This window comes from Paroedura picta, chromosome 1 (genome assembly GCF_049243985.1).
Source record: "Paroedura picta isolate Pp20150507F chromosome 1, Ppicta_v3.0, whole genome shotgun sequence".
Lineage (NCBI taxonomy): Eukaryota > Metazoa > Chordata > Lepidosauria > Squamata > Gekkonidae > Paroedura > Paroedura picta.
The window spans coordinates 21,238,721-21,265,830 of record NC_135369.1 but is presented as its reverse complement, the minus strand read 5'-3'; the positions used below and the strand labels follow the sequence as shown (position 1 = coordinate 21,265,830).

General features: G+C 50.2%; 1 protein-coding gene across 4 annotated transcripts; it reads left to right on the top strand.

Moving 5' to 3' along the window:
- The first annotated feature begins 559 nt into the window (after positions 1–559).
- Positions 560–25,537, top strand: SART1 (spliceosome associated factor 1, recruiter of U4/U6.U5 tri-snRNP). 4 transcript variants are annotated; one of them, XM_077325955.1, is made up of 20 exons: positions 560–998; positions 2,976–3,033; positions 4,018–4,073; positions 5,906–6,032; positions 6,506–6,611; positions 7,181–7,258; positions 9,725–9,824; positions 12,155–12,300; positions 12,765–12,971; positions 16,059–16,180; positions 16,381–16,535; positions 18,071–18,201; positions 18,823–18,993; positions 21,195–21,305; positions 21,818–21,905; positions 22,075–22,165; positions 22,525–22,660; positions 23,762–23,851; positions 24,151–24,272; positions 25,187–25,537. In XM_077325955.1, exons 1-20 carry the CDS (start codon positions 629–631, stop codon positions 25,203–25,205), a joined length of 2,484 nt encoding a protein of 827 aa, XP_077182070.1. In that variant the 5' UTR covers positions 560–628; the 3' UTR covers positions 25,206–25,537. The 4 variants fall into 4 exon arrangements, with proteins under 4 accessions (XP_077182070.1, XP_077182061.1, XP_077182052.1 ...); XM_077325946.1 differs by having other exon boundaries at positions 9,722–9,824; XM_077325937.1 differs by having other exon boundaries at positions 561–998; positions 16,056–16,180.
- Positions 25,538–27,110: the final 1,573 nt, after the last annotated feature.

Below are 27,110 nucleotides of genomic sequence, written 5' to 3'. Positions count from 1 at the left end.
TGGTAGAGGACAAGAAGGGCTGGAGGATCATTGTCCATGGGGTCACGATAGGTCAGACATGACTTCACACCTAACAACAACTGAGAAATAATACAACAAAGGGAAAAGAGAAGGGGGGGAAGGAAGGAAAATATGAAACAAAATATTGCTTAGTGAAACAAGAAAAATAGGGTTTTAAAATAAATATAACAAATACATTCTCTAATGTAAGCAAAACCTAGGGACTGCTGAAGGCTATATTGGACAAATAGACCACAATTTTCTGCATTTCTCACTCAGGGCTTTCAATAGATACAATTAGAATTTAGTGTGTCTCTTCCACTCCTCCCCCCTTAATGAATGGCTAAAAACGAAAAATCACTGCCTTTTCCCTCTCTACCTCTTTTAATGGTTTCCAGCTATTTTCTTCAACAACAAATTAAAGACACTATCTTTCCCCGCCGATGTTTACATGCCGGAACCCACTTGCTCGCTCCTAAAGACTGAGGCGGACGTCTTTCGCACGCGGATCGGACGTTGAGTGCTTGACCCGGAAGCGAAGCCGCAGTAACTAGGAAGTGCCGTTTATCTCACTCCTAGTTTTGCCGAGTCGCCATTTTCCTGCTGCCTGTTGCTGGAGTCGGCCGCGATGGGCTCCTCCAAGCGGCACCGGGAGCGGGGAGAAGCCTCTGAAGAGCCGCCCGTGGCTCCCCCGCAGCCCCCTTCCTCTGGGGCCGGCAATGCCACCGCCACGTCGTCCTCCTCCCGCCACCGCGAGCACAAGAAGCACAAGCACCGGAGCAGCGGCGAGAGTGGGCGAGAGCGGCGGAGCAAGCGCAGCCGCAGCCGGGGCGAGCGGAGCAGCCGCCGGAGCGGGGCGGACGAGTCGTCCTCTCGGGGGAGTCGCGGGGGCGCCGGCAGCAGTGCTGCCGCCGGGGGCCAGGAAGGAGCGGCCGAAGCGGGGAGGCGACTAAAGAGGGAGAAACGCGACGACGGATACGAAGCGAGTCAGAACTCAGGTGAGGAGCAGAGAGACGCCTTTCCCTGGAGTCCCAGGACGTCGTTACTGAGCCCCGGGGCACAGGCGAGCAGTTGGTAGCAAAGAGCAAGAGTCCCAATAGTACCTGACAGGCTAACAAAATGGCATCAGGTTATGAGCTTCCGTGAGTCACGGCTCGTTTTTCACTAATTGTGCTAGACTTTCAGGTGCTACCCGACTCTTGCTCTTTTCTGTTTCTACATGGGTGCCCATCTTGACAGTTAGTGTGTGTCTCAATCCGTTCTGAGTTCAAATGAATCTTTGCACAGAAGTGGTCTCCCTCAAATTTGGCGTTTCGGTGGCCATCAAATTGAGCAGGTCAAATGGTTCAAGTATTTGGGAATTAACTTCCACTGAGCCTCTTGTGGCGCAGAGTGGTAAGGCAGCGACATGCTGTCTGAAGCTGTCTGCCCATGAGGCTGGGAATTTGATGCCAGCAGCCGGCTCAAGGTTGACTCAGCCTTCCATCCTTACAAGGTCGGTAAAATGAGTACCCAGCTTGTTGGGGGGTAAACGGTAATGACTGGGGAAGGCACTGGCAAACCACCCCGTATTGAGTCTGCCATGAAAACGCTGGAGGGCGTCACCCCAAGGGTCAGACATGACCCGGTGCTTGCACAGGGGATACCTTTACCTTTATAATCTCCACTGGACCAAACACCGAAATAGGATTATTTCCCAAGATAACTGTACTATTACCCATCTAAATATTTTTTTTCTTCCTTAAAGGCAATGGGTTTGTCCCAGTTGCCTGTCATGTTTTTAACTCTAAAATTTCCCCCCAAATTTTATATGGTAAGCAGGGATCCACTAAACACCTGGGAGCATTTATGTTGTGTAGTATGATCATTCCTAACAATGTTTCACTTGGAAGTAATTCTCCCTAATGACGCTTGCTTATGTATAAATGAACTTTAGGGTTGCAGTTGTGCAGCATAGGATTTGCCATTAGACCACTTAACGGTTTTGCTTTAAAAATTTTGGAAGCCTTATCAAAGCAGCAACAAAACACTTTGACCATCAGCTTGTTTGATACATGAAGTACAGAAATGGATACATTAACTGTTACTGTTCAAACAACTGAACTTAAGAATGTTATATATTAAAATAATTGCAAGTTTAGAATAAATATATATGCATTGAATTAGTGTTCTCTTTGTTGTTGTTTTTTGGGAGCTCCAGGATCAGCCTTCAGTTATAAAATTTAAAAAGAATAATAATAAAAAAAATAAGAAAGGTAACCTCAGTGATCTTTTTTTAAAGGCTGCTTTGAAATTCAGCTATATTATGCAGCCTGATTGTTCCTTTTTTGCAGATTTCTGCTATTTTAGCAGGTGGCCAGGAAGGGAAGGATTGCTAGGCTGCAAGATTTGCTCCTGACTGCTTCCAGAGTCTGTGACAAGCGGCCCTTGCTTACAATGACCATATAACTAAATTAAAAGGGTTAGCTGCTGCTTTCCCACAGTTGCATGCTTGGCTTTGTGGAAGCCATCCTTAAGAGTGCTTTTTCAGAAGCCTCTCTGAATTTGTTGATGCCCTTTTCCCATGTGTGATTCTCTAGAAGATATGATGATTACCAAATGGTGTAAGAGTAATCACTCTAAGAAGTCCATTGATAGGTCAAACTCTTCCCATATGGCCTGGGCGTGAGTGCTTCCACACATTCTGAGGTCAGATTTGCAGCTGCTAGGGTTATCTGTGGTCGCTTTGAAACTCTAGGAAGTTTTGCTAGGTGCTGTGAGGTGCCAGGATAATCCTGTCCATGCTTCTGGAACTTTCAGTAGCGTTATGGTTTTACTGTTGTTAAAATTGAGTTTTTATGCAGCTGATATTCTTACTAATATTATTATTTTGGTGTGGTTATTTTTAATAAATGTATGAGGCTTGGAAAGGTTTCGTAGAATGAATGCAGGACATGTTTGCATTAACTAACACATGTCTCCTTGTCCCCCCGCAGCTGTTGTCACAAAGTCCAGCTCAGGAGATGCTTCTTCCCTCAGCATCGAAGAGACAAAGTAAGTGGGAGAGGTTTTCCTCCCTGCAATTTTTTAAATGCTTATTGAACCTTGTTCCATGCAGACAGAGCTTGTATGCCATTTCCTGTGTCTTCCCCATGGTGTCCCATCTCATGATTTGATCAGGACTATAGTTGATCTCCTTCAGCAAGGTCATAGTTTCCAGTGATCTTATACTACTTAATGGGTTTTCAGCACATTTTACTCCATCTAAAATCAAGGTGAAACAGCTAGACAGTAGACTCTATGTGGACCTTTATAATGATTTCTGAAAAGCAGGATTACTTGCATGCAGGGTTGCAGAAGAGCAAGGTTTACCCTGTAACTTGTAATAGAATGGCCCTGCTGGATCAGAACAAAGGGTTTTCTTGTCCAGCCTCCAGTTATCAACACAGTGTCTGGGCAGATACAGAATATGAAGCAGAGTGCAAAGGGAACAGTCCTCTTGCACTGATTGCCTAACAGAAACTGATATTAATAACGCTAAGTGCTTTAGAACATTGAGGCTCCCTTTAGTCCATCATAGCAATTCTTAGACTTCTGTCAGATCCTCCTTCAAAGTCATGTAAATCAGGGGCCATAACCTGCATCTTGTGGCAGTGGATTTTGTAAGCTAATTTAATAAGTTAATCAAGGCTCATTAGGAAGTAATCTTTTCTTTTGTCTCTCTGGAATCTGGTTCATCCACTTGCTCGAGCGACCTTGATTTTTAGTATTATGAGAGAGAAAATAAAATCTCCACTTTTTTCCACTGTCCATAGTTTCATAGCCCACTAGCCTGTCTTTCTCTTCCACCTTCTCTTAGTCATTTTTTTATTCCTATACTAAATGCTCCTCAGAAATCTGTTTTAAATGCCTGCTTCAAACTTCAGTGTATTTGCCCATTGATTGTAAGCCGTAACTTTTTCAGATTTGCCCATCCTTTCCACCTGAGTGGTCTTAGCGTCACATCAAATAAACGCCACTTTCTTTTTCTTTCCACAGCAAACTCAGGGCTAAACTCGGACTGAAGCCTCTGGAGGTAAATGTTATCAAAAAGGGTAAGTCAGATGCTCATGTGGCTTCATTAAGCATCATGATCAAGCTTTCTCTGCTGCTACGACTTCTGGGGTTCCCACTTTCTCTGTCAGTTTTGATTTGGTTTCTTGGGATCATAAACCAACCCTCTCGGCACAGCTGTCTTGGAGTGGTGTCCAACAACATAAAGCCAGTAATACAATAAAACTATAGTAACTTGTAATAGAATAGCCCTGCTAGGTGGCTGTTCGGTTTAAAGCAGGGGTAGTCAAACTGCGGCCCTCCAGATGTCCATGGTCTACAATTCCCATGAGCCAGAGAATGCTGGTCCAAACACACTACCCCTGCTTTAAAGCTATGCATTGCGTCAGCTGAAATGCAACCCGAGAGAGAGCGAGAACACTGAGCTCCTGGTTAAAACTTGGTATTAGCCCACTTATGCTCAAAGGCTTTTGTATGTTTGGCCTGGCCGGTAGGCAGCTGATCAGGTCGCAAAGGAGCGGTGGAGAGGTCCCCCCCCCCCCCCCCCGTCTGCCTGTCTCAGCTAAGGTGTGATATGGACTTTCCAAAAACAGCAAGGACTCTTCAAGGCTTGGGGCAGGGACTGTTCTTTGAAGGTTTTGCGTCTGTTGTTAGGGAATAATAACATAAGAGAAGCCATATTGGATCTGGCCAGTGACCTGTCCAGTCCAGTACTCTGTGTCATTCAATGGCCATACCACAGATGCCATCAGGAAGCCCACTAGCGGGACCAGAACACCAGAAGCCCTCTCACTGTTGCCCCCCAAGCGCCAAGAATATAGAGCAGCCTTCCTCAACTTTTTTTTACTGTTGAACCTCCCTGGAACAGTGGCATGATGGTGCAGAATATGGTTGGGAAGTATAGCTGTAAACATATCCACCTAGGACCCCTCGCATTCCCACCCCTTCCAGACTCATCATTGGCCAGGGGGGAGGAGGGAGACATCTTAACACCGCCTGTGGCGCCGCAGGCGCCACGGACTAAATAAAAGGCTAAGGGGTTCTGGGGCAGGATGTGTCCGTGATGAGGAAGGGTCCAGATTGGACCCTTCCTCCGAACAGACAATCGGAGGGACCGATTGTCTGCGCGCTGCTGCGCGCCTGCCGACTGGTCCCTCCGAATCCCAGCCCCAGCAACTGCAAGCCGTGCGCAGCGCGGCTTGCAGTTGCTCCTTTGCCACCGGCCTGACGCAGCGCGGCTGCCGGGGGCTCCCTGCCCGGCGGCCTGACATGGCGAGAGGCGTCAGGCCGCCGACCAAGGGAGCCCCCAGCAGCCGCGCTCCGCGCGACTGCCGGGAGCTCCCATTCCTAGCGCCCGCTGTATTTATTTTACAGCGGGCTTGATTACTAGTAACTATATATGCAGTTTCATGGAAGCTCCTGCTGCAGAAAGAGAACTTGCTCAGCTTCCTGCAAAGGGTGCTGGCAGTCCCGTACGTGGGCCTGGATTCCAGTGACCCTCTCCTTTTGGGGCGCTTGGATCCTGCAGTCAGAATATATTAAGCCATCTTACAGCTGTACACTGTCAAGCCATTGCTGTAGATGGCAGTCTTCCGGGGCATCTGGCACGGTGTTCTTTTCTCAGCACAATTGTCCTAAAATCCTGAACCTGCCGCTTTTGGCCACTGAACCTTTTCCATGCAATGCAGACACTCCGAGAAGGGGCTGTAGCGTAGGAGCTAGGCACAGCGGTGGTGAACTGTGGTTTAGGTCTCCAGCTTCACCTCACTGCTTGCTCAGTTCAGCACCTGTCCCCTCCCAATGCATTGGTATCCTCCCTCTTTAAGGTAACCATGGTAACCAGAACCTTTCCCCCTCCTTCCCTCCTCCTCAGAAACAGGCAGCAAGGAAGATCCGGTGGCCGCTGAGGTCATCAACCCGATAGTGCTCAAGCAGCGCGAGGAGATCCGGGAGAAGCTTGCAGCTGCCAAGGAGAAGAGGCTCCTCAACCAGAAACTTGGGTACTGCTTCCAGCTGCTCGGCTTGAGCCTGCCTCGGTGGCTCCTACTAATGGTGGGGAGAGGAATCGCTTTGTGTCAGGAAGGCTGGTTCAAGATGGAATCCAGTTACAATAGCAGGACTTCCTGCTTTGGCTTCCCATCTACTCCATCCTTGTGGCTTGGCTGGTTTCCTTCTGAAAGAGCTGGAATTGCATTAACAGCTAAGCAGGGGCTTGGAAAGGACCTACCAAGTCTTCTGCTTTTTTTTAACCCTTTGTTCAGCTCCAAATGGCTTTGCTGTGTCTGCTTAGACTGGCTTTGCTCAGCCTTTTCTGCTTGTGTACTCCATGGGATGATTTGCAGGTCACTGCTCCATAACGTTGCGTTCTGCAGGGAGTCAAGTGTGGGACTGTGGGTGACTGACCTTCTCCGCAGTCGTGTGACGACTGTGCTGTAATTGCCTTTGGCTTCCTCCCTCTTCCCCCCCCCTCCAGGAAGATCAAATCGCTTGGTGAAGATGACCCCTGGCTGGATGACACGGCGGCCTGGATTGAGAGAAGCCGGAAGATTCAGCTCGAGAAAGAGATGGCAGAGAAGAGGGTTGGTGTTAAGGCTTCTTCTAGCGCTAGGCAGGGACTCCAAAAGCAAGACTGGGACGTCATTTATTTTTATGTGTTGCGTCGTCCAGAAAATTATCAAAGTGGTGTGCAAAGATTTAAAAAAGGTGGGGAAATGTCAAGTTTTAAAAGAGTGATGCAGTAGATGAGAACAGTAGTTAACTGAGATCAGCCGCCAAAGCAAAGGGAAAAAACAGTGTTCTAAACTTGGCTCAAGACAACTGCGAGGAAGGGACAGATGATTGGCATGTGCTCTTGAATGGCCTGTGTCGTGCTGTGCACAGTGCTGGTTTGCAGCATTCCGCACCGTTCTCACAGCCCCTTCCCACCTGCAGATTGGTTATTTGGGAGTGGTGAAACCTGCTCTAGCTTGGCCTTTCCTGCATTGAGCAGGAGGTGGGGCAAGAAGGCCTTTAAGACCCATTCAGTTTCTGGCTCCTCCCTCCTACCCTCTTCTCCTTCACCCCATGGTTTGTTTCTCTGTGTATCTTGCTGAGCCCTGACGAGTCTGTTCTTTTTCTCACCCCCCCCCCCCAACCGCTCACCAATCAGGCGAAGCTCTTAGAGGAGATGGACCAGGAGTTTGGCATCAGCAGCCTCGTGGAGGAGGAGTTTGGTCAAAAGAAGAAGGTGAGAGCAGATGCCACTGGCCACTCTTGGTCGCTTTTGTGCAGCTGCGAAGTGCCCGTGGACCATCTCAACCAGAGATAATCACCGCCAAAGCGGGCTGCAGTAATTGGCCGCTGAGCTTCCTTCCTGGCCCCATGATGCCTTGCTTTAGAGTTCAATGGGGACAGCTTTTGGTTTAGCAATCGCATTGCAGGAAAAGGGGATGGGATCTGGTAAGTCTTTGTATAAGCGGGTTGGCAGGGCTTTCCCGATCAGAAGCCTGATTCAGGGGCTGTTGTATGCCCTTGCTAAGCTTGAAGTCCAGATCGCAGCAGTGTTGGAAATAATAGAAGTAGCATGACTTGGGTCCTGCTGATGCTGGCCTTTTCCACTGGCATGAAGAGCCTCTTGTGTCGGGGAAGGCTCTGCACCAGGGGAAACCAGCAGCAGCAGACTTGCCATCAGTAGCTGGCCTCCCTACAAACAAACATAGGAATATGTGGAAAAAGCATCTAGACACCACCTTCACAGCACTTAATTCCTGAAGCCCAGGGGCATAAGAAATGGAAATGAATTCAGTGAGCTCCGAAAATGTTAATGAATAAAATAAAGCTATCTCAGTTCCACAGGGCCTGTAAAACGGAGCTCTTTCTCCAGGTCTTTGGCTGAGGCCTGCGCAAGTAAGATCTGGGCCCCTCCGTGAGTTAGTCGGAACATCAGGCTGCCCTCTCAAGGTGTTTTAACAAGTCTGTGAGCAGAGGGGAGGAGGGCTGGTTGCTGCTGGGGTGTGTGTATAACTCTGGTTTAATGGAGGCTAAGATTTTATGCTTTTGTGGGGTTTTGTAGGATGATTGTGACTTGCCACGAGCCAGTATGTGGGATACAAATTGAATAATAATTTTAAAAGCCCCACTGGGATCTAGCCCATGGCCGGGGGTGGACAGCTGGAAGGGGAATGCTTTGTAGGAAAGGGTTGGGGCAGCTTCGGTAATTCGATCTGCCATCGAACAGTTTCCATCCGTGTACATAGCCGAGCATTTGGTTGCTCTCTGGCATATGGGGTTTTGGGTTCTCCACGTTTGACAAGACCCACCCCCAGCCGGGCCTTCTTCCTTGAATGCTGCACCTGGCTGCGAATCTGGAGGTAGCAGTCTTCTTGCGTGGAAAACTGTATGTTTGTCTCCCATCATCTGCTACGTTTCCAAATGCTAATGTCCTTCTAGCTTCAGTCTCAGGAGTGGTTGGCAGTCTGGTTTTCAGAGTCATCTCTGAGTTTGCCGGTCCAGTTTGGAAGGGGAGTCGCTGCAGCCTTCCAGATCCTGATCTGAACTTCCCGAGGCACAAGCCTTACCCCATCCACCACTGTGCTTCCTGACCCCAGAGTATTGTTATTGGTGTTATGTCTCCTCCCTGCTTTTCCAAAAATACACCTTGAGGCGTTCAATCTAAGGTAACTGTAATGCTAGTCGCAGTATAAATCCAAGAGACTGCAACTTTCTTAGACAGTGAGTTGTTCCAGCTTCCAAACTTGGTGACTAGCCATGGTGACAGAAGAGACCCTCCACATTCAGAGGCACTAAACCTCTGGATCCCAGTGCCAGGAAGCAACATCAGGGGAAGGTCTAGACCTAAATCTCTACCTTAGCTTTAGGATGCTTTGGGCTGATCCTGCGTTGAGCAGGGGGTTGGACTAGATGGCCTGTATGGCCCCTTCCAACTCTATGATTCTATCTCCTGCTGTGTTATATGGGAGATTTCAACAGATCCCGCATTTAGCTAGGTTGTGCCCCTGTGGACAATGCTGTATAGAATCAGTTACACATGTTTTCTTCCATTGCCCATTTTATTCCTCGATCTGAGCTACATTTCTTAACTGGCTGCTGTGTGAAAGAGAACTGCATTCGGATGAACGTAAGATTCAGTTTCTTTGGACATCCCAGAACCCTGATATAATTGAACCAGTTGCAAAGTTTTTATATCTTGCCATGAGAAATTGTGAATCTATTATGTCTTACTCTAAAGCATGATCTTTGCCTCTGTTTTCTCTAGCAGTGGATCCATTTGCACTTTCCCTCCTAATATTGTACTTTTATATACTATTAAAGGCTTGTTGTTGTTGACCTGTGTGTCCTGTTGATGGTCCTCCAGAGGAACTGGTTGGCCACTTTGTGAGACAGGATGCTGATTTAGACGGACCCTAGCAGGGGAGTTGGACTAGATGTCCTTGGAGGTCGCTTCTAATTATGATTTTATGACCATTGATCTGATCTAGCAGGACTCTTCTTAAGTTCTCTCCTCACACACCACAGTCCATAGTTCATTTTTATCTTTCCATACCCAAGAATGATGCTGTTAGAAAAGCAAATGCTCCAAGACCTCTCTTCATGGGCTGGAGGCAGATGTGTGTTTGTGTGGTGGGTGGAGACAAGGGGTCCCTGTGAGCCATCTTGTCTGTTTTTGATTCCTGCTTAATGCTCTTCTCAGCAGATCAACTACAGTTCGCGAGACTTGAAAGGCCTGACAGTGGAGCATACCATTGACTCCTTCGAGGAAGGGGAGACAGTCATCCTGACACTCAAAGACAAAGGTAGGATGTGCTACCACTCTGCTCCACCATAGGAAGCTCATGGGGCCTCCTCTCTCACATACACAATGCCTCAGACAGAGTTAGATTGTTGGTCTGCCAAGGTCAGCATTGGCTGCTCTGAGGAGCAGAGGCTGCCCAGGGCCTCCAGGCAGAGGGTCTTTCATAGGGAACCTGGGAATCTTCTGCGTGCAAAGTAGATGCTCCATCTCTGAGACACGACCCCTCCTATAAATAAAGGCTCAAGGCTGCCTTACATTGAGACAGCAGTCCCAGCAGCCAATATCTACACCAGGCTTTCTTAACCAGGGTTATATGAAACTCTGGGGTTTCTTGATGGCCCTGGAAGGGTTTCCCAAAGAGAAGAAGAGTTAGCTCTTATAGGCCGCTTTTCTCTACCCGAAGGAGTCTCAAAGGGGCTTACAGTCGCCTTTCCTTTCCTCTCCCCACAACAGACACCCTGTGAGGTGGGTGAGGCTGAGAGAGCTCTGGGATTATTGAAGAAGAAGAGTTGGCTCTTATATGCCGCTTTTCTCTACCCGAAGGAGGCTCAAAGAGGCTTACAGTCGCCTTCCCTTTTCTCTCCACACAACAGACACCCTGTGAGGGAGGTGAGACTGAGAGAGCCCTGATGTTACTGCTCGGTCAGAACAGCTATATCCGGGCTGTGGCGAGCCCAAGGTCACCCATCTGGCTGCATGTGGGGGAGCAGGGAATCCAACCTGCTCGCCAGATTAGAAGTCTGCACTTCTAACCATGACACCAAATTGGTGGGAGTTAATTAATTTTTAGTATATTTTTTAATTTGTCAAACCTTTATCAGGTGATATGACTATATGTGGTCATGTTGACGGGTGTCATGTTGACGGGTGTCAACATGTGTCCCGGGGCCCTGGGTGAGCATGTACACAGTTATTTTCCCAACTATATTCTGCACAGTCTCGGCACTTCTGGAGTTTCTTGAAGCCTGAATAATGTTTCAGGGGTTTCTCAGCGATAAAAATGTTGTGGAAAGGCTGATCTAGATGTTGTTATGGAATGAGAATAATCCAGAGAAAATTATTCAAAGGGTCTCCAGCAAGCAATGCTACACAAATGTATCGCCCAGGCAGTGCTGGACAAGGTTCTGGCATTCCCTCATTGCACATGAGGTTTTTTCAACAGCAAAGCCTCCAAGGCAGGGGTAGTCAACCTGTGGTCCTCCAGATGTCCATGGACTACAATTCTCATGGGAATTGTAGTCCATGGACATCTGGAGGACCACAGGTTGTGACTACCCCTGCTCTAAGGGACATAAAGGATTTCCAACTCTGGAGTAGGACCAAGCTCAATTGCATTTTGATTCCTCCTTACTAAAGCAACCCAACTGGGGACCTTCTGCCATGAGTGCACCTGGCCTCTGGTCACTTCAGTAAGGAAGAATCAAAATACAGCCAGCTAAGCTGGGTCCTATTTCAGAGCTAGAAATTCTTTGTATCGCTTTATATTTTTGACAGGGTATGCTGTTTAATTGTACGGTCATAGACTAGAGTTGGAAACACTTTCCTCTGGATTATTCTCATTCCATATCAAGATTTAAAAAGGAAATAAGGTGAAATTTTCTTTATTGTATAAATAGTCATTGGCCATGCACAGATCGTTGACTCTTTTTTTCTTTTTTTTTTTTTTTTTTGGTCATATGTTGTTTCTGTATGCTCCTGTATTGTTCCTGTTGTTCTGTTGAGTCAGGCCATTGGTAGATCAAGTCTTGTCTACTCATTAGGCAGCAGTTCTCCCTGGACACGTTTTATTTCTTTAAAACCAGCTTCCTGTCGCCTTTTCACTCGATCAGGGCCCCTTAGCGGTAAACATGGAAAACATCTGAACAATTAAAAAGAACATCTAAAATGATAGAATAGTTCCATAAAAACACAAACAACATCCAAACCAGAGAGGAAGGCTGATAACCATTGTTGGGATTATCTTTCAAGTCTTCACATGGTGGTGCAAGACACTGTCAGAGGGACACAGATGACTCTTTCTGGGGAGTTCCAAAATTGCAGTGTCATAACGAAGAAAGCCCTTTCTCAGGTTGCCACCTGTTGAACCCGATGCAAGATCCTCTTCCCTAAGCAGATGCTGCTTCTTAACCGTAGGCTTCCTTAAGGAGAACTCTGAAGAAGGCATCATAGAAATCTTCTAAATACATTTTGGGGAGGAACCATGGCTGAGCAGTAGTGCATCTCCTTGGCATGCAGAAGTTCCCAGGTTCAACCCCCAGCATCTCCAATAACAGCGCTGTGGATTTCCTCATCTTGAGCATGCTGATTTCATCCTCTCCCCCCCCCCCCCAGGTGTCCTGGAAGAGGAAGGGGGTGATGTCCTTGTGAATGTCAACATCGTGGACAAGGAGAAAGCAGAAAAGAATGTGGCGCTGCGCAAGAAGAAGCCGGAGTACAAGCCCTACGAGGAGGAGGAGAGCGCGGACGACGTGGGGATGGTAAGGAAGCGCCTGTGTTTGTCGGAGGGGTAGAGTATCTCTGTCAATTTCCCCAGCAGTTCTCTTTCCTGCCCCAAGATCCTCAAAAGGGTCACCACAGTGACCACCACCACTGCACACAGTTAGGGGTTGGATGCTTTGGACATCCTCAAAGAGGCAGAACGTTCGTACGCTCAGAGTTCAGGACCCCAATGGAACTTGCCAGTTTCCAAAGGGCCCACAGGACAGAGCTCTTCTGCCGGGCCTATGTTTGAGGCCAGTTAGGAAGCTACATTGCTGAAATTCCAGGCTGCCCTCCCATCCTTCCCTCCCCCTTTTCCTCCTGCTGTGTGCCGAAGATAAGATTTCCCCATTGTTGGACGGGGTTCTTTTTGGAGTGTAGCCCTTTTCCTCATCTGTTGCGTCCCCTCTCTGCTCTTCAGCCAATCTGATTGCGATTCTGTTTCTTTCCCCATCTCCTCCAGTACAAGCACAAGAACATCCTCTCCAAGTACGACGAGGAGATCGAAGGGGAGAAGAAGAAGTCCTTCAAGCTGGACTCGGTGGGGATGGCCGATGGCTCTTGGGAGCGGGAGCTGCAGCAGATCCGGGACAGCCTGCGCAATCAGGCTCAGACCCTGGACATGCCCAACGTCCAGCTGGCATCGGAGTATTTCACCCCGGAAGAGATGGTAAGGGGGCCACATTTCTCCTCCTGTGGCTGGGGGACTCTCTTGGAAGGTTTTGGTCCTTGATCCTTAAGTATTGTTGAGACTTTGCACCAACCATTTATGTAAATCACTTCAGATTTAGAGAGCCAGTTTGGTGTAGTGTTTAGGAGTGCGGACTTCTAACCTGGCATGCCGGTTTCGATTCTGCACTCCCCCACATGCAGCCAGCTGGGGGACCTTGGGAAAATATAGTTGGGAAAATAGCTGTGTACATGCTCACCCAGGGTCCCGGGGCCACTGGGGGGGGGGGGTGTCAACATGACCATATATAGTCATATCACCTGATAAAGGTTTGACAAATTAAAAAATATACTAAAAATTAACTCCCACCAGTTTGGTGTCGTGGTTAAGAGTGCAGACTTCTAATCTGGCAAGCAGGGTTTGATTCCGTGCTCCCCCACATGCAGCCAGCTGGGTGATCTTGGGCTCGCCACGGCACTGATAAAGTTGTTCTGACCGAGCAGTGAGATCAGCGCTCTCTCAGCCTCACCCACCCCACAGGGTGTCTGTTGTGGGGAGAGGAATGGGAAGGCAACTAAGCTGCTTTGAGCCTCCTTCGGGTAGGGAAAAGTGGCATATAAGAACCAACTCTTCTTCTTCTTCATTTATACCTCCCCTTTCTTGCTACTGGGGACCTAAAGCATACTTCACTGTTCTCCTGTCATCCATTTTATTATCACAGCAACCCTGTGAGGAAGGTTAGGGTGAGAGTGCCCAAAATCACCCAGTGAGCTTCCATTGCAGAGTGGGCATTTGAACCTGAGTCTCCCAGATCATAATCCAGGCTTTCTTGAACAGAATTTCGTGACAACCTGGGGTTTCTTGAAAGCCCTGGAAGGGTTTCCTGAATGAGTGGGAGTTAATTTTTAAAATATTTTTTAATGTGAAACATTTATCGGGTGATATTACCGTATATGGTCATGTTGACCCACCCCTCCCCACATGGCTAATGATGGGCCTAGAGGCGGTGGGGGGAAGAGGGGTCCCAGGTAGGCATGTACACAGCTATGCTTCCTGACCATAGTGTCCACGATTGAGACACTCTTGGGGTTTCTCAAAGCCTGAAGAATCTTTCAGGGTTTTCTCAGTGGTAAAAAAGTTGAGGGAGGCGGTCCTAATAAGACATCAGAACCTAAGAGCCCTGCCGGATCCGGCCTATCATCCATCTAGTCCAATATGCTGTCCCACACAGTGGCCAGCCAGTTCCTCTGGAGGCCCAACAACTGGTCAGTAGAGGCTGAGACTAGGGTGGGCGCTTCGGTGTAGCGCTGGCTGCTTCGGGTGCAAACAGCCACTTCGGATGCCGAAGCGCCCAACCCTAGCCGACACCTTCTCCTGATGCTGCCTGCTGGCTCTGAGATTCAGAGGACTAGTAGTCATGGGGAGACCTCTCTTCCATGAAGCTGTCTCATGCCTTTTTAAGCTCTCTGTTCCTGTGGCCATCCCAACATCCTCTGGCAGGGAATGTCACATTTTAATTACCCTGATCGCTACAGCAGGGGTAGTCAATCTGTGGTCCTCCAGGTGTCCATGGACTACAATTCCCATGATCCCCTGCTTCGTTTGCTGGCAGGGGCTCATGGGAATTGTAGTCCATGGACATCTGGAGGACCACAGGTTGACTACCCCCACGCTACAGCATGGTGGCCCTCAACCACTATTCAGAAAGCTCAATGATCAGGTACAGTGTCTGAATCGGCCCAGCGTTATCAAAAACGGTAACCTGAAACGAGTGTGCCTGGGTGTTGCGCTCTCTGCAGAGGCCACTGGGCCTGGGCCCTGGCCCACAGTGCAGTGGGAAGGAGATCAGCTTTGAGAAGTCATTTTGCTGGCCTTGTACATTTGGAGGCTCCAAGCCAAGGTTTCATCAAACACCCTGGGGTTTCTTGACGGCCCTGGAAGGGTTTCCCCAATGTGTGGGAGTGAATTTTTAATATATTTTTAAAATGTGATAAACATTTATCAGGTGATATTGGCAGTATGTGGTCACTTTGACCCTCCCCATCTCCCAAAATGGCCAATGGTGGCCCAGCGGGGGGTGGGAAGTGGAGGAGCCCCGGGTGGGTGTGTCTACAGCTCTGTTTCCCAGCCATATTCTACTCCATTGCACCACTTCTGGGGTTTCTCGAAGCCTGGAGAATGTTTCAGGGGTTTCTCAACCATAACAAAGTTGAGCAAGGCTGCTCTAAGCCATCGGTATCAAACGTGCAGCCCAGAGACTGGAACCAGCCCATCCTGGACTCTTACCCAGCCTTTGAGCAACTGGTGTGAGAGAAGGAAGGCAAGAGGCTGCTCAACAGGGGCGGGGAAACACTGGGCCCACAACAGCAGGGACAATGGTTTGTGAGCTGCATGGAAGGTCTCTGGGACAGGGGTAGTCAACCTGTGGCAGTCAACCAGAGGACAGGTGCACTCATGGCAGAAGGACCTCAGTTTGGTCGCTTTAGTAAGGAAGGATCAAAATGCAATTGAGCTTGGTCCTACTCCAGAGCTGGAAATCCTTCATGTCCCTTAGAGCAGGGGTAGTCAACCTGTGGTCCTCCAGATGCCCATGGACTACAATTCCCATGAGCCCCTGCCAGCGAATGCTGGCAGGGGCTCATGGGGATTGTAGTCCATGGACATCTGGAGGACCACAGGTTGACTACCCCTGCTCTGGGGCAAGCATAGGAGTAGCCGTCACCGAAAATAAAGTCTCCAGTAAAAGTGAAGCTCCTTCAAGCTGCAGCCAATTTACAGTGACCTCCTTGGGTTCCCAAGGCAAGTGAGGGAGAGAGCTAGTTTGGCAATGCCTACCTCTGTGTAGAAGCCCTGGGTTTCCTTCCTCTCATCTAAGAACTACCCATGTCCAACTCTGCTTAGTCAACAAGCTCTTGAGGAGCTGTGGGTGGACTGGGCTATGCAGGCTGCTGGGATATGTCCTCACAGGTAGCAAGGGGACAGGTGTGTGTGCTGAGACATCGTCTCCAGCAGATGTGCCATCCGTTCCTGGGAGAACGTCCCAGTCTGTTCACAGCAGGTTCTTGACACTTGCCCTTCTTGCAGCAGAATGTGACCTTCAAGAAGACGAAGCGGCGGGTGAAGAAGATACGCAAGAAGGAGAAGACAGTGAAGGCTGCCGATCTCCTGCCACTAGGCAATGAGACCAGCGAGAGAGATTTCGGCTCCAGGTAACAGTCCAGGCCCCGAGCCGTTGACTGGGGAGGGGGATGCTGCTGAAGAGCTTTGTCCCAGTGATTCTGGGTGTCCCTCCGCCCCCACCAGTGGCAGGGGTTCCATTCAGCTCCTGTCCGAGTTAGGCCTGCAATAGCTGGGGGTGGTTCACGGCTTCTTTCCATGCTTCACGGATCCTTTGCGTGGCTCTCCTTAGGGCCCGCGGCCGAGGCAGGAGGGTCGCTGCGGTGGAGGAAGAGGAGGACGAGGACGAGGAGAGGTATGCAGAATGTGATGAAAACGGGGCCATGGAAGAGCCGCTGCAGTCGGATGACCTTCGGGTGGAGAGGATGGACATCAGCAGCGATGAAGGTGAGTCTGCCCATTGGCTTTAATCTTAGGCTCGAAATTTCTTACCGGAACTCAAGGTGGATTACAAACCGGATAGAGCTCTTTGCTCAACCAAAGTACAGGAATAGTTGAATGATAATATTCGAACCTATCAGCAGAGATTCCTAGCGTAACAAACCGGCTCATCCTACCAGGAAGCAGAGTACAGAGTATTTGATTTATTTTTTAATTTATTTTTCAATTTTTAACCCGCCACTCCCGGGAAGGCTCATGGTGGGTTACGTTCAGTAAGAAATTCCCAGTAAAATACCCAACATCCAAGGCATATGTGGCGACATAAAAAAGCTAAAATGCCCCCCTAAAACCAACTCCGGGGGTGGGCATGGAAAGCGATCTCAAGCTAACCGTAGAGTAGTCCAGGAGGGGCTAATCCATATATCTGCTTTTTAACCGTGATTAGATCTGTGGGTTGTCTTAAATTGGGTCCACATTGAAAAAGAGAATTTTCGCCCAACCTTGGTTGGCAGAAAAATCTGAAATTGCAAAAGTGTCACCTTTGCACGTGCCACAGAGAGCACACCTACCTCTTTCAGAGCCTCCGTGGTGGTGGTGAGGAGCAGTGGCAGCTGGAGCCCGCAGGATGTTGGAGGGGGGGAGGGTTGGGAGTGAGAGCGAGCTGGCCGGGCGGCAGAAGCTTTAGGACTTGGTCTCAGAAGCACCAGTGGTGGAGACCCAAAGTTGCTCTGGGTTCGCTTATGTCAGTGTCAGTCGTGGATGGTGGGCCGGAGGGAAAGAGCATAGCAGCCCGGGGACTGTGGCTGCAACAGCGTGAGGGCAGGAGCCATGATACTCACAGGGTGGCCACTGGCAGCAGAAATAAAGATAAGAAGGGAAAGCATATCCCTTGTGAGCATCGCAGGTCCCCCCTTGTTGGTGTCTAACGTCAAAGATTTCTAATAAAACAGCATTAACCCATCATGGGTGGGATTGCAGAACTGGGAAAACCCAAAGTGATACATCAAAGTGATACACCCAAAGTGATACACCCAAAGTGATACATCACAGCTCTGTTCCACTACATGAAAGCTCTCCTGAACAGCTGAATTTCGTTTTGTCATTAGAACAAACCCAACAACCGGGGTGGGGTGGGGGAAAGACTTGTTTGTTCAGATGTACTTGCCTCTACATGTTTCACTGATGCTTCTTACGGGGTGTGCGGGCCGTCTGTAATTGTATCGAGCAGTTTCCATAGCAACAGAATTTTCAGAGTCAAGGAAGTTTAAATCTAGCAAGAAGCTAAAGTGTTGTGTATATTTCAGTTTCCTCAAAAGTTTCATGATTTTTGATGGGTGAGGAGGAGGGTCCCTGGTGGACTCAGTATTTCTGGGACTTCTACAGTTTTCTTCACTGGGCCCATCTTGAGCAGCTTGTTGGATCTTCCAGAAAGAATTTCCCAGTGCTCGGTTGATGCTTCCCTTGTGCCTCTGGGGTCTGCTTAACTGACCGTTGGTTTTTGTTCTTCTCTTCCTCCCCCCCCCCCGCCTCTTTCCCACCAGAGGATGCTGTGAAGGGTCCAGATTCCCCCACTGCCTTGGAGGAGGACGAGGCTGAACTGGAACTGCAGAAACAGCTGGAGAAAGGGCGGAGGCTAAGACAGATCCAGCAGCTGAAAGACAGTGGGGAAAAGGTGAGGAACGGAGAAGGATCCAACCATGGGGTGCAAGTTTAATGGGCCTGTGAAAGGTCCGTCCTTGTTGGCCCTGTGGGGAGCAGGGAATGGGTGCCCCACTGCAGTCCTCTGAAGACCCTCGCCTCCACAGTTTATTCGCTGTTCAGTTTTATTGTTAGTATAATAGTATCAAAGCCAGTTTTAAAAAGGGGCTTTGAAAGGGGCGGCAGACAGGAGGGAGTAGTGAGAGGGTGGCCGCAGCTCCCTTTGGCACACAAAACGGGCTAAAGGAAGTTGGAAGGCCCCCCCCCCCTACCGGTGGTGCCAGGGCTTTGCAAACTCTCCTCCACTCCCTCCCAGCAGAAGCGTACCTGCAGGCCGCAAAGCCCTGTCGCTGCCTCTCATGGAGGCCACAGGCAAGGAGGGAGAGTGGGAGCTGGAGGGAGAGGGCCAATTAGGGTGGACCTGGACGGACAGGGGCCTGGACAGTCTCCTCCCAGGAGGCTGTGTCCCAAATATATAAGGGAGTGAAATAGTGTCAATAAAGCTACTGTGCTGTGTGAGGTACTGTCCTGAGCCGGGACTCCATCCCTAAGCTTTGGTTCTGCGTTCCTGACCATGTCTTCCCCGCCATCCCAGGTCATAGAAATAGTGAAGAAGCTGGAGACTGGCCGCAGCCAGGAGGATGACGAGGAGCTGGAGAAGAAGGGGGCCATCGTCTTCAACGCCACCTCCGAGTTCTGCCGCACGCTGGGCGAGATCCCCACCTACGGGCTGGCTGGCAACCGTGAAGATCAGGAAGAGCTCATGGTAGGCCTTCCAGCGGGCACCCGGCTAGATCTTGAGGCCAGTGGGTGGTATCTGTGCGCAAGGAAAGCTTTTTTCGGTATTTCATGGGAACATTATGTTGCTGGGCATCATGGGAAGCCCCCTCAACCCGCATCTGTAATAGTTCTTAACCTTTGCATGGTGCTGTGAGCACTTCCACAGACCTTTAAGAGTAGGAAAGGTGCTACTTGTCCTCCCCAGAATGCAACCGCGGGTGGCAGAACAGTTTGCTTATGAGAGCCAGTATGGTGTTGTGGTTAGGAGGGCAAACTTCTAATCTGGCATGCCAGGTTCGATTCTGTGCTCCCCCACATGCAACCAGCTGGGTGACCTTGGGCTCGCCATGGCACTGAAAAAGCTGTTCTGACCGAGCAGGAATATCAGGGCTCTCTCAGCCTCACCCACCCCACAGGGTGTCTGTTGTGGGGAGAGGAAAGGGAAGGTGACTGTAAGCCGCTTTGAGCCTTCTTCGGGTAGGGAAAAGCGGCATATAAGAACCAACTCTTCTTATCAGCAGCTGATAAGTTCATGGGGGAGGGGAGAATGGAGCGAAGGACCCTCCTGATTTAGCAACGCTGCCTCTGCGAGTAGCTGTTGTGCTATGCAGCTGTTTTGTAGAGAGGGGAGTCTTAAGATCGAGTGAGGAGGGTGTTGTGTAGACTCCACACACATGCTCACGTATACATGCACATGTGTGCATCCTAAACAAGCTTAGGCTTCCTCAGAGGTCCCCAGCACAAAAGGCAGCATGTGGCATGCTCTCCTTAGGATCTGTCTCCAGGGCTAAGCAGAACAAACGGCTCTTCCGTGCGAGGTGCAGAACCGAAGTGAAGGAGAGCGTTGTTGTCCTCATGCAAGCAAACGGTGGAACTAAGTGTACTGGGAAATGTGTTGGCTTCTTGTTGCCATATCTGCATGGAATGGCTGCAGCTCAGGAGCCCTGTGGAGAGATGTAAGGGCCCAGGGGAAAAGCCGGAAACGTTTCAGAGGAAAAGACTTTTCCTTGATTTTTATCTGGTGGCAAAACAAATTTTGGGGCATACTGAAAGTATCTCCGATGAACTTGGGCAGATTGTGAATGGTTGGGCAGGAAGGGATGGGCCAGTGTTTGGCTCTTGTGGCCCTTCCTTGCATACACAGGAAATTGCTGATTGCCACTGTGGGATGGTAGGAGAATTTCCTCCAGGCCAGGCTGGATTCTGGAGATTTTTGGTGGTGGTGGAGAATCACTTGGGCATGAGGGTCACTATGGGTGGGCAGGTAGTTGTGAGTGTCCTGCATAGTGCAGGGGTTGGACTAGATGACCCTGGAAGTCCCTTCCAACTCTATGATTCTAATTTTTTCTCTTTTACAATGAGCTTCAAAGGCAGGGTGTGCTGTAGATTTATAAACTCTTAAGATGGGATCCTGTACCTCGAATTGGTTACTGGTTGGCTTCTGGTCTTAATCTTTAAGGCTATACGTGGCCTGAGTCCTGCCTATCTGGGGGACCGCTTAGCTCTTTATGCCCCCGCAGAGCTCTTAGCTCGGTGAGTATGAATCCGCTGGTGGTCCCAGGCCCCAGGGAAGTTTGCCTGGCCTTGATCAGGTGTATCCCAGCCCTTGTTCCCAATAAGTGCAGTCACCATGTTATCTGCTTGCATACGCACACAGCTTTGGTATGTACAGGTCAGAACATGTACAATTTCCCCAGCTCCACACCACACCATTCCTGCTGTGCGGTGCCAGTGGTTAAGTGCTGGAGTAGGGCTGGGAGAGATCTGCATTCAAATCCCCACTGAAGCTCACTGACTCACCTTGGGCCAATCACTTGACCCTTCCCCACAGGCTCATTGTGAAGACAACGTGGAGAAGGGAAGAACCATTTAGACCATCCCACGCTCCTAGGCAGAAAATATAATCCAACCCAACTGTGCTCATTGCCCTGTGGATGCTTCTTTCTGCATTCCCCCCCCAAATTCCTTACTTTGCCTTTTTCTCATCACAAACCAAACACCCATCCCCAAAAAAACAAACCCTCCTGGAAAACCATTGGCAGGACCCCCACAGGTCTAGTCCACATAAGACAAGTGTGAAAAGATGTGTTGGCCGCCCTTTAATTTTGAGAGGCTGGCCAGAGGGCCCTCCCAGCAATGGCGGGGTCATTAACAACGTGCTTCCTCCTTCCCTCTTCCGCCTTTCAGGACTTTGAGCGAGATGAGGAGCGGTCGGCCAACGGGGGCTCAGACTCTGAGGGTGACGAGAACATCGGCTGGAGCACGGTCAACTTGGACGAGGAGAAGCAGCAGCAGGACGTGAGTGGGTGGCCCTCAAATGGGGTTGTACCAAACCAGAAAGGGAGACTCTAGGAACCTGAATGCTGAGCTACAAGGAAAGTGTAAAATACAAGTGTTTATTACAGTGAAGTGCACATATTAAAAATGAAAAACATCGATAACATCACTTTTGAATGAGAGCCAGTCAAAACCAGGGAAGAGTGGTCCTTGCAATTATATATATTATATTATGTAGAAGATTAGCTGGAGCATCACCATATAGATCTTCTTTACCACCCAGCAAGCCCTAATTCTTATTGTTACCACCCAGCAAGCCCTAATTTTTATTGTAGTAGAGCATTTTTAAATAACTTGACCGCTGAGAGAAGACCCTTGGGTTTGGAGGCTTCAGAGGGTGGCTGGTGTGGGAGTGCCTCTCCCCATCCTGCTGGCAGGAGGCAATAGTCAAGGGCAGCAGGTGGCACCCTGAACATGCTCTCTCTCTCTCTCTCTCTCTCTCTCCCCCCCCCCCCTTGCGCTGTGGTGTGTAGTTCTCAGCATCTTCCACCACCATCTTGGACGAGGAGCCCATTGTCAACCGGGGCCTGGCAGCTGCCCTGATGCTCTGCCAAAACAAAGGTAAGGGCTTGGGAGGCTGTTGGGACTCGGAATGGGTCTTTCTACTTGGGCCAGATGGCTCAAGATCTTTCTACTTTTGGGGGACTTGCATTTTGCAGCAGGGCCCTGGGATGCCCTCTCTCTCTCAGATGCTGCCTGAGTCACAGCGCTTTCCTTCTCCCCCAATTAGGCCTGCTGGAGACGACGGTACAGAAGGTGGCAAGAGTGAAGGCCCCCAACAAGTCACTGCCCTCCGCTGTTTACTGCATTGAAGATAAGATGTGAGTGGCTCTGTGGGTCGGCCCGACCTGGCATCCTTTGAGAGAGAGAGAGACACACACACACACACACAGGGCTCTGCTGCTGACTTAAGCTCATGGCTCAAACTGTCCAAATCCTTGAGATTCTTTGAGCAGGGGATGCCTGGGATTGTATGCATGCAAATGCGCTTCCCAGTCAGGTGTGGAAGCAAGAGCCTAGTTTTTCAAACAGCTTTCCTGCACCGAGCCCTCCTTTCCCTTCCACCTCTCCATGATTGAGCTGTATTCAAATGGAGAATCAAGCTCGCTCTCTCTTTTGAAGGGTCCCTTCCCCAAGACCCTGGCCTCCTCCATTGACACTGAGCTTTCTCCTCCCGCAGGGCCATTGACGACAAGTACAGCCGGCGGGAAGAGTATCGGGGCTTCACCCAGGACTTCAAGGAGAAGGACGGTTACAAGCCAGACGTCAAAATCGAATATGTGGATGAGACGGGACGCAAGCTGACGCCCAAGGAGGTACCAAGGCTGGACTCTCAAGCTCGCAGCCTCAGAGTCTAGAGCAGAGGTCTCCTGTGTGGTGCCTGTAGGCACCTTTGAACCTGCCGGCCCCTGTTCTGACATCCCTCAAGTCTTTTTAGGAAGTGGGCAGGGCCATGTAGGGCTTTTGCCCAGTGAGGCTTCTGATTGGCCTCTGGAGATCTGATTGGCGGAGCTGATTTTTTTGATCTTTGTTGTTGTGTTTTTGCTTCAGCTGCAGCTTCCCACGGCAGCACAGGGATCTGCATTGTGCTGCTGAAGTTAAGCTGTAGCTCAAAAAAGGCTTGGGGATCCATGGACTTAGAGGGTTTAGGAGCACACTCCCCCCCCCCCCAGAGGGGAATAATGGGCTTTGGGGAAAGCAGCTGCCCACCCGAAGAATCGTAGTTGATTAACTATATGAATGTTACGTGATTTAATAGAATGAAGTTGCATGAAAGACAAGAAACATTTGAAGGAGGAAGGCCCGTTTCCTTTTGCACCCCTTCTCCTCCAAGGAAGGAAGGCCTCTTTGACTGTATTGCTTGCCGCCTCCAGCGACTCAAGTTTTGTCTGAACTTGAGTCAAAAGTGCATTTTTAACACCACATTTGGTTCTCCCTCGCAGGCCCTGCTCGTGGGGCCCTTGCCCACAGGCTTGGGCAGGCAGCAGCGAGAGGCGGGGCTTTCTTGGTGGTGGCTCCCTGCCAGTGGAACGCCTTCCTGTCTGAAGCACACCAGGCTCACATCGATTACAGGCTTATAGGTGCCAGGTTGAGAACATTTCTATTCACCCAGGCCTTTAATTTGGCTTGTACCTCTAGTCCTATGTCTGATGGACATTTTATAAAAAATGCAAATTTTTAGTGGGAAGCTGCTTTAATATACTGCTGAGGGCTTGCCGCTGTCCCGAGATGTGCATGTCGTTCGACTTCATGCCAGCTGCCTCGGCCATGCCATAAAGAAATCTTTCTGAGCAAAGTCTGTGAGTCTGGGGGCCTGTTTCTAGTGTCATCGGGCAACTAGTCTCTCCTGCCCAGCCCTGAGCAACTCAGCCTGTCTGCCCCACTCACTCCTCGCCCCTCCTGTGCTCTCCCCCCAGGCATTCCGGCAGCTCTCCCACCGGTTCCACGGCAAGGGCTCCGGCAAGATGAAGACAGAGCGGCGCATGAAGAAGTTGGACGAGGAGGCGGTGAGTGAGCTGAAGAGAGACAGAGAGAGAGAGAGAGAGACTGAGACTGCCCGGGCCTACCTGTGCAGCAATGAGCAAGGAGTGTTGAGCACCCCTGGAAAGGAGGATGGGAACTGCAGGATAAGGGTGGGGAGTGTCCTCTCTTCCCTGGAAGGCAACAGAGGGCGTCCCTGCCCAGTCTCTCCTCTTGGGGTTCCTCTGGGTAGATCGGGTAGAGGCTATTCTTCAGGGAGGAAGCAGTGCTGATCCTAGTTGCGTCCTGTTCCCCCCCCCTCCCCCCTCCCCCCTCCCCCCTCCAGCTCTTGAAGAAGATGAGCTCCAGTGACACCCCCCTGGGCACCGTGGCTTTGCTGCAGGAGAAGCAGAAGGCCCAGAAGACGCCTTACATCGTCTTAAGCGGCAGCGGCAAGAGCATGAACGCGTAAGTAGGGGCCCGCGGGAAGGAGGCGGCTGTGGCAGGTGGGTGGAGGGAGGGGCCATGTCAGCCGGTGGCCATCCTGACTCAGCCGCTCTGTGCAATGCAGCTGCAAACCAGCTGGTCTCTCTTGGCCCTTCCTCCAAGGAGCATACAGCAGGGGGTGGCTTTCCATATGTCCGTGGAATGCCTTTACCATGAAGGGGCTCATGGTAATTGTAGTACGAGAGCCACAGTTGGGCCACCCCTGTTTATCTCATCCTGATAATTCCTCCATGAGGGTGAGGAGGGCTTCATGGCTCATGGGGGACTTCAGTCCAGACTTGAGCCCCTGCACTGTGCTTGTGCCACAGCAGGTGACGTCATGTCCACGGGGGGACAGGCTGCTCAAACCTCTCAAGTCAGCCAAGAACTCTGTACTGTCCCCCCCACTCCCAACTCTTTCCTGTGCTGGAGCAGCCAGACTGGCTTCCCCTTGCACTGCACCCAAGTTATACACAACAGGAACACAATCCGAATCCAGATGCCAAGTGTTCAAAGCACTTGAGCGCTTGTAACCATTCCTGTGTCAGCCTCAAAAGGCAGGCTGGCATTCTTACTTGCACAGTCCAAATACAGGCCCTCATGGAATGAGTTGATGACTGAGAGCTGAAGCATTTTTTTTTTGGGGGGGGGGGATCCCAGCACTGAGAACAGCCTGCTATGGGGCTTCCAGGTCACAGCTGCAGATCTTGGGTGTTGCACCACCTGCTGCTCCCAGACGTTCTTTCCCTTCTCCTTGACCCTGTTTGCTCTAGGCAGAAACTCCAGGAGCTCAGACTCCCACACGCACACAAACATGCTTTGCTAGGCTTAATGCTCTGGGGGATTGAGCAGCCCATTTGGATGCTAACTGCTTTTGTCTCCTTTTCCCCCCACAGAAACACCATCACCAAGTGAGAGCTCGCCATCCACATGGAGAGGGAAGCTGGTTCCTTTGGGGCTTCAGGCCTGGACTTCGCTCTCTCCTTGACCCTTTGGAAAGCAAGGGCTCCAGCTGGCACCTGCCATCTTTCTGATCAGTTGGAATCCGGAGAGCCAGACTCTCCCCCAACCCCTGCCTTGGGCAAACTGATCCGCTGTTTCCTTCCAGATGTACAGAGGGGGGGACAGCAGAGGGCAGTACCTGTGTATATAGTTGTGGAGTTAAGTTTCTGAGGATGCCTTTTGGCGTTGGTTTATTTTGCGTCCTGTACGTGCCACCAAATAGAATAAAAGCAGCTGCTTCCTCACCTGTAGCCAGGGTCCTTCCTTCCGTGGCACTGTGGGGCTGAGATCATGTCTAAGGCAGTGGTCCCCAACCTTTCTGAGGTTGGGGACCGGCAGGGCATTGGGGAGCGGCCCGCGGCCCTGGTCTAAGGTTTTTCCAGACCCAATTAATTCAAACGAAATTCCATCTCAACATCCGGAAGAAGTTCCTGACAGTTAGAGTGGTTTCCCAGTGGAACAGGCTTCCTTGAGAGGTGGTGGGTTCTCCATTTTTGGAAATTTTTAAACAGAGGCTGGATGGCCATCTAACGGAGAGGCTGATTCTGTGAAGGTTCAAGGGGGTGGCAGGTTACAGCAGATGAGCAATAGGGTTGTGAGTGTCCTGCACAGTGCAGGGGGTTGGACTAGATGGCCCATGAGGTCCCTTCCAACTCTATGATTCTATTATTCTATGATTCCTCAGGTACCCCTTTCCCTACATCTTTTGATCTTGGGACTGGTAGCTGCCTTTGGAAGAGCACATCTAGCAAGGCTAGGTGAACTTGGCTTCATTCCCACCCCTCACTAAGCTGAGCTAGAAGAGAGGTTTGAACAACCCCCAGGAAGACAGCTGTTCAGGCCTACCATAATTGAGCAGTTACTGTACAACAGAACACAGGGGATGAATGGGACAAAAGTGTACATAGATCACGCCCCAAAGAGCACATATAATAGCGCACGGTAATGACTGGGGAAGGCACTGGCAAACCACCCCGTATTGAGTCTGCCATGAAAATGCTAGAGGGCGTCACCCCAAGGGTCAGACATTACTCAGTGCTTGCACAGGGGATACCTTTACCTTACATACGAAAGAGAACTCTTATGAGGACTAGTGTGTCAGGGAAGTTGGGCTGGTGCCTGTCACCCTGATATGCTAATCTTGTAGGTGACGGGTGTTTTCTGTTTCTGGCTCCAGCAAGCAGGCTGCCACCTGTACTGTGCCATGAACCCTGGTCCAGGTTGGTCTCCAAAGACCAGGAGCAGGTTCTGGCCACTGATGTCAGTCAAGGGGTAAATAGTCTGGTGGTGGACACTGCTGCCGAGTCGTAGCCAATCAGTGGCAACCCTGCAGGGTTTCCAAGGCATGAGACCTTGAGAGGTGGTTTGCCACTGCCTGCCTCGGCATAGCAACCGGGGACTTCCTGGGTGGTCTCCCACCCAAACACTAGCCAGGGAGCTTTAAAATTCCTCAGAACTGGAGGTGGGGGTTTTCCCCATTGTTAATGGCAAATGCACTAATCCACTAATCCTTTTTGGCCTGGATAGAAGTGGGCGCCCTTCTATCATCATAATAACAGAGCTGTCAAACTCTGCTGCTTTTGGCTGCTCGCCTGCAGTTGATAAACCCAAATTAGCTGCAATCTGTACCAGCGTTCACCCCCAGTACCTGAAGCAGTAATTTTTGGTAAAAACAGAGTGGGAATGGTTATCCTTCACACAGAAGGGGTGTATTGCAGGCAAGTTTTTAAAAGGGCTTTGCTGCCTCCACCCAAAATAACCTCAAATGTAAAAGCTCTCCCTCCCCCTCCCTCTTACGAAATCCACTGAAAACCTTTA